General features: G+C 42.6%; 1 pseudogene and 1 gene segment (V, D, J or C); one reads left to right on the top strand and one right to left on the bottom strand.

Annotated features, from left to right (window-relative positions):
* Positions 1-3878: 3878 nt before the first annotated feature.
* LOC125738401 (Ig kappa chain V-VI region NQ2-6.1-like) lies at positions 3879-4988 on the top strand. The segment is given in 2 exon segments: positions 3879-4022; positions 4199-4988. Coding segments are annotated over 2 exon segments (363 nt in total).
* An 870-nt stretch (positions 4989-5858) lies between these two features.
* Positions 5859-7414, bottom strand: LOC125738653 (uncharacterized; annotated as a pseudogene).
* Between the last annotated feature and the right edge of the window lie 309 nt (positions 7415-7723).

A 7723-nucleotide genomic window follows, 5' to 3' on the forward strand; every position in this document is an offset into this window, starting at 1 on the left:
ACAGTATGGAGCAAATCGTATTAATTGTTCTCTGGGAAAATTCTGCTGCTATAGATAAATACATAACAACATAACATCATATAGCATCATAAAACATGCAGACAATATTAGTGCAGTTAATGAGATCACCCAGTTAATGAGTCAACCAGTTCCAGTAGTAATTGAGGTTAAGGCCTTGCTCAAGGGCCGAATGGTGAGATGACTTTGCTGACCTTGTGATTTGACCTGGCAACATTCTGAGTCCCAACCCACAGAGCTGCCCCCACTGTAAATGCAACAAATATAAATATATATAAATATAATTTGTTAATTGTGGCAAATAAGAATGGGACTAATGAGATGTTGTTGTCCTTCAGAATAGTGGTCTACTCAGCCTTGCAGTCTATCAAGACAACACCAGAGGTCATTACCAGAACAGGCCTGGTGTCCTCAGCCTATAGGCCTATCTAAAATTCCACTTGATTTTTTGCTTGTTAATTTTGCTTTTTTCTTATGTTAAATTAGTTACCTTGATTGTCTGACTGGGGAAACTATGAGGTCAACTCTTCTCCTGTTGGAGGTCACATTGGCTCAGGAAAGGCAGCTAAAATGTAACCATTTTTATGGATTATATTTTGTGAGTCTTCCCAGCAGGCAGACACTATGGACACCTAGGGTGGAGTGTTAGCCCAAAATGGACCCTTGGTCCTTAATGCTTTATTTGCACATCCTGGCAAAACTGGACCCATTACCTTAAAGAGGTGGAGGCCAGTGCTGTAGTGAGGCGACCAAGCCCCTATGATTGGATGCTGCCCGCATATCGATGGGGCACGCAGTCCCCCGGGTCAACACCACCTGGCAGAGTGAAGCACTCGGACTGCACACATTAGCATATATTTCACTCTGAGCTACACATTACATGGCTTTCCTTTCTAGCTGTGCTCTCATGCCAGATCGTACAGCAGTATCAGAAAAAGGAGCCTCAAAAACTGCATGTCCTACTCAAGGTATGAAAGCATTCAAGCCCAAATGCTTATAAATAGTAAACATGTCGGTTATATAGGTGTCATGGGTGATTTTTGACCCATTTTGCTGTCTCACAGCTCTAAGAAATAAATCTCATGGGTTGTCAGGAACATCTAATAAATTTCTTATAAATGTATTTTTTTTTAATATTATAAAGAAAACCAGAAGAGGGCACAGTGGAGCAGTTCCACCTAGCTCCCCAAACCAGTCTAACCAGTCTCTGGCAGACCACCTGCAAACCATGACCACCCGAGATTTTTTTGCAGAACCGAAGGGGTTCCTCGTGAGAAGTTCCGGAGTTAGTCCAGGGGTTCTCAAAGTGGGGGTCAAAGATGCCCGATACCGATGTGGGGGTCAGGGAGTGATTTTCGCAGTGTATAAAAATATTCCATTTTATCAATAATTGCGATTGTGATATTTCTACCTGTAAAATTAAGTTTGGGTCAGAAACCAAAGGCAGCAGCTGTGATAAATCAAGACCTAAGATCATATCTTTCTTGTTTAAGTATGCAGTGTGCAAAAGCATACTTGATAATGGAGACAAAGGCAAGCATGCTTAGTATTCTCAGTTACACACCAACAATACCTCATAGTATGTGAGAGGTAGCCCGGGGTTTTAAAGGCAGAGAACAGGTGTTGGTATTCAGCCGTTTGACATGCTCATGAGGGGGGTGTGACAGAACCCCCTCCCGCCCAAGGGTCACCTCGTGGAGGCCGAAGAAGATGCCTGGAGCAGCCCCAGGGCCGAACGGCCAGTTGTCGGAGTGGTCGCAGTGGAATGGGCTGCCAGTGAGGGGGTCGAGCCTGACCCCCACAGGTACCCAGGTTTGCTCCGAAGCCTTCCTAATCCACCAGGTACTGCAGGTTACCCTGCCGGTGTCAGGAGACCAGGAGTGGCATAGACATAAAGTCCATGCAGGAAAGAAAGCGGGACAGTGGAGAGGAGAACCAAAGGGCCTGGAGACAATGCTAGTCAGCATACTGTGAATGTTGGGGGGTGACTGCCCTAAAAGAACGGACACCTCCAATCTACCCCCCATACATATTTATGTATTTTTTCTCCTGTATCTTTGCTAATAAACTTGCCCTGAGGGGGGCTTTTCTACAGCTTTCTCTCTGCAGCCTTTTTGTCCATGACAACACCGTTCATTTGTCCTTCTGCCGCAGTATAAATATCTCTGCACTTGAAGCACCTCGCTTTGACTTTCCCACTGGGGCATATTAAGCACATGATTTTAACACAAAACACTAACACTGGATGTTGTCGTTTTTCTGCCAGACCAGTACATCGTACATTTTTTGCTCTGTATGTCTGATTTTGATGAGAATTCTTATTTTTTTCAGTAATAATTGAGTCTATCGAGGAAGTAGTGTTGACTGTCCATGACAGATCCTGTGAGATGTGCAGTTATTTGAAGTTACTTACTCTCTCTGCCACAGTCATGCTTTTGTTTGGAAGGCAGATATTACATTAAAGGGAGGTGCATTATCAAAGAGTTTTGGCGCCATCTTGGCCTGCTTACCTGTTACTGTAAGCATCAAAGTTTGAATACTTTTTTCCAAAGGCACTGCGCAACAACACAGTACACTCTAGTGCTTCAGTTGTACATTACTAACAAATTTTAGTTTTTTCTCTAATTACTTTTTTTTCAGATTGTATTAAAAAGTTCACTTAGGGAATGCTTTAACTACTAGATCTCCATCCTCTGGTAATTCTGATCTATACACTAATTTGATTGTTTTTTGCTATTTGACCCTATCTGGAATAATCAATTAATCCCATCATATGCTTTTCACTGCCCCCCAGCACGGCAGATATATATGCTATGTGCTGCCAGTCAGATACCTCTGTGAGTTCCAATGTAATGCAATGACATTCGCAGTCGCAGTAGAGTAATGGGAGAAAGACCAGCTGCCTCATCAACATAGACGAATGCAAGCCGCTTTCTGCTGAATTGGTTTATTTGTGTTTATGTTATGATTTTTTTAAGACTCTTCAGGATATACAGTAAAGGTCTTTTTTTCCATGAGAATTCCCATGAAAATTGGATAAAACCTTCATTCTAGACTGATCGGTTTTATTATAGAATAATCCATATTTAAATTAATATTAAAAATAAGTAAGCAGAAGCTTACAGACCACAGTAAGGACATTGGTAATATTCCTTAGAAGCCGTCGGGTCCCATGAGCAGCACTTTTTGCATAAAACAGCATTTATATCATCATAGCAACAGTATTCATGGAGTCCAATGAGACAAAAAGATAAGTGTGATTTCTGGTGAACTGTGCAGTCTGACTATCGAAGCCAAGCTTTAATGATGAGGGAGGGACCATATTGGAATTGAATGAATCAGCATTTTCTGCACGGGAGTGTATATGTTTATGGTGTATGTATTTTCTTCCCATAGTATTTTCATTATGTTTTCATTCTCTGCTCTTTCTTATTTTGAAAGGTTCTGTTAGTGAAAGATCGTAATTCAGCCATCAGTGGTTGTGCTGTTGGAGAGCCCCAGCCCAAGTTATCTCACACAATATTCCAAATGTCATAAAATGAAACGTTCTTGAGTTGCCAAATTGTCCATAGGCATGAATGTGTGTGTGAATGGTGTGTGTGCCCTGCGATGGGTTGTATCCATAGCTTCTGAGAGCTATGGATTCCTCTGACCCTGCAAAGGACAAACAGATGCAGAAAACGGATGGATGGATGGATGGATGGATGGATGGATGGATGGATAGATGGATGGATGAATGGATGGATGGATGGATTAATAGCTACAATAATAGATGCTCTTTAGTCCTACTTGTATTCTCAGTTCTCAGTTTTCCTGCTGGGTAGAGTGGTTACATACAGGAAGTAGATTTGCAAGATTGTGCTGCTTGACTGCATTAAACAGCAGCTGCGTGAATCTCAGAGAGGATTAAAGAGGGACATTCGAGTCACTTCACAGTCACTGCCGCACAGACATGATGGCTTTACTGGGAATGTTCCTCTGGACACTGGCCCTGTCTGTTCAAGGTGAGTGTCCTCACTATGAGACCAAGACAATGTCTCTCCTTTAAGAACTCATTCTAACTTATTGTACTTTAGTTCTGTGCTATTGTGTTAATCTCTAAATATTTTCACCAAGATATATAATTGTGCAGAGATATTTGTTATGATACAAAAAGATGATTCTCATGCTTTATTTGCAGGCTCTGGGGCTCAGATCATCCTGACTCAGAGTCCAGCAGTGGAATCGGTCACTGTAGGAGTCACTGTCACTCTGAACTGCCAATCCAGCAGCTCTTCAGTTGGGAGCTACATAGCCTGGTATCAGCAGAAACCAGGAGAAAGTCCCAAACTTCTCTTCTATTCTGTGGGTAACAAGGTGTCTGGGATTCCAGGTCGTTTCTCCGATAGCCGTGATGACACAAATTACAGGCTGAAAATCAGTGGCGTGCAGGCTGAAGATGCAGGAGATTATTACTGTCAGCAGGGTTATAGCCGGCCGTACACACAGTGACACAGGCCAGTACAAAAACCTCACTCAGTTCAAGCTCTTGGCTATTATAATTTACTGAATTTTGATAAGTCTTTAAACCCTGAGACCCTGTACTGGATATTGAGCATTCATTATTTTTTATTTGTTAATTATATTTTTTATTTGTTAACATTATAAAATGTTTACATCCTTAATTTATTGTGATGTACAGTATGCTTTAACTGAAACGAAACACCAATACTTTTTCCACTTTTAATTTCTGTGCTGAAAAAAATACTTTTAAAAGTATTAAAAAATTATTGCTGGCTTGACTGGTCTATCGATTTTTGTCTATCTTTGCAATTTATGCAGAGGTTTAGTCAACCGTTTAAAGGTGATATTGATACAGAATAGCATAACATATGTCAGCTTTGTACATATAATAGTTGTGTGGTAGAAATATCAAACTGATAAGTTACATCTTCCTTTGGAGACAAAATTAAAATACATTTTTTGTCAACCACGTACAGTATTGCTCCTCTGATTGGATATTTAATGGTTCAATGGAATTTCCTTTATATGCTTGTATGATTGTTATTATCATAGCTATTTTTAGTATTGGTGTTTGGAGGTGGGATACTGTGATTTTAGATGTTTTTAATCACAATCAGAATTCATTTTGTCAGGTTTACCTACATGTACTGGATTAGTTTTTTGCCACTATCATTAAATGCATCCAACAAAGAACATACATTTAAAAATGAAACAGATTTAAAATATAAGCGAAAGTGTAAATGAGTACAGATTTTAGTCAGTAACTCAGTATTTAATACTAATCAGAAAATTACCTGTTCATTGCTATTAAATTGATAAGTGTGTTATACCTACAGTATTAGACATTATCCCTTGGGCACTGGCTATCGGTTGGTAGTGCATTCTGATCACATCTAAGCTAGGAAAAAAAATCATGTGTAATGCTTGATCACCATTGTTTCACTAGATGGCGCACTTTTCAAACAATTATGATTGTGGGAGGAACTGTCCAGAGGAGACCCATGTGGACCCCGAGAGAACATGCAAACTAAAGTGGTTCCAAAAATCCTGTAATAAACACTAATATATGTACTATTTTCATTACAGCTATGTGTTGGTTTGTTTTCTTCCTTGTTACTTTATTGATGATGAGGCACTTCTGTGAAGATGAGATACATTTATAGAGGAATGATTAGGTGAGTGTGGGTTACTGTCAGTGAGGAAATCTGTGAACCAACCACCCACTGTAGATTAGCAGGTCTTTCCTAGATGATCCAGTAGGGCCAGACTAGCAATTAGCATCTTCCCGCTGAGTCTGACACAATGCAGAATTAGATGTAAAAATATAACCTGCCACAGAGTCAGCTGCTTGAGGTAATGTAGACATAATGCTACCCATCATCCAATGCAGCTGGTGAGTAGATAGATCTGCGGATGCGCTGGGACACATTATCAGTGATGTTTCCTGATATCCTCGGGTGTTTCGGGTCTCACAACATCAGACACCCTCCCTCAGGCGACCCAGCCGGGGCTGATCAGACCCCGAATTGTGTCCCAGCAACATTGGCCCACGTTTTGGACCTTTTTATCCAAATCCACCTGGAGGCTTTCTCTGCAGCCTCTGAGGTGGACTTGATGGCTTTCCTCTCTGCTGCTCCTGTGATGCCGAGGAGAGTGTAGGTTTTGCACAGGGAGTGGGCCGCAAAGCCCCGACATCCGACCTCTATTGGCTCACAACAGGTTTTCCAGCCTCTCCTCCGGCATTCCTCTATGACCTCGTTGTATTTGGGCCGCATGCGCTCATTGGCCTCTTCCATGTGGTCCTCCCAGGGGACTGTTAATTCCAATACAAGGACTTGCTTAGAAGAGGCAGATGTCAGCACCCTGTCTGGTCTCAAAGAGGTTGGTGTAACATACTCTGGGAACTTGAGCTGCCTGCCCAAGTCAACCCGCAGTTCCCAGTCTGATGCCGATGAAAGTAGGCCGGCTGCTGGTATTGGCTGTGCTCATGGCTTCTCTCCAGCTTTCACAAAAGGTACTGCCCTCTGGCTGCAGATGCATTTGTTAGCCACTGATTTGGAGATGGTCTCGGCCACTGTCTTCAGAACCTGGTCATGGCGCCAGCGGTAGCATCCTCCTCCGTGGGCTGCTGGGCAGCTGCTAAGGATGTGTTCCAATGTGCCCCTTCCTGGGCATTGAGGACATGTTGGACATGGCTTGGTAGCACGTCCTACACAGCATGGACCATGAACTTTATACGTTGTGGCGCTGCCTTCCACGCGTCATTCCAGGTCAGCTTCCTCTCCAGCGCTCCTTCCCACCTTGTTGATTCTCCCTGCTGCCGCATGCTCAGCATCCTGCTAGTCCTCACCTCCTTAACACCTGCCCGCACCTCCTCCGGGACAAGATGGCGTCTGTCCTTTCCCTGGGCCAGGTCGCACCGTGGCTGTGGGAAGGCCCCCAATCCTGCTTGTCCGATGGCTACCGTTCCCAACAAAGCCCTGTGTCTTAGTTGAGATTCAGCCAGCTGCAGCCCCTCTTCAGCTCTGAACTTCCTACCAGTCCTCACCACAATGCCTGCTGATGCAACTCTGGAGTCGCTAGATTCTCCATAGGCAAGTGCTTCTCCTATGCGCGCAACTCTGAATTCCTCTTCCAGGCTGCTAAAAGAAAGCTGAAGTTTGCTGCTCTTGCCATACAGCACTAGTAAGACTGCGTGGCAGGCCCAGCTTAGTGCCTATATGAAAAGTGTCCCACCATGAGCGAGAGTGAGTGCGTGTGAAAGGTGTGAGAGGATTACTGTAGGCTTATCCCTAACCCATTAAACATGCCAGAAAGCAGACAGCACCTGACTTTTATTAGTTAATTGTGCATAAATGACCTTTACATATTTCATACTTATATCCTGTACCATATTCTGTATGCACTACATGCAGTGTCTTTGCACTTTGTTTCTGCAGTATGTGTCTGTATCTCTGTACTACATGCAAATGAATGTCCACCTTGGGTCAATGAAGAATATATTATCTTTAAAAAATTCTGGAAAACTGTAGAACTTCATTTAGGTTAAATGAGTTGCATTGTTTAGCATCATTTAGGTCCATCTTTACATTAATAATTGAACATACAGACATTGGTTTGCATTTGTTTATTTGGGAGTGAAAAAAATGTTTTGTATGCTCTTGGGTGATTAATGCTACTTAGTGTTCACATTACATAGACA

Source organism: Brienomyrus brachyistius, chromosome 3, assembly GCF_023856365.1.
Source record: "Brienomyrus brachyistius isolate T26 chromosome 3, BBRACH_0.4, whole genome shotgun sequence".
NCBI classification, from domain to species: Eukaryota; Metazoa; Chordata; class Actinopteri; order Osteoglossiformes; family Mormyridae; genus Brienomyrus; species Brienomyrus brachyistius.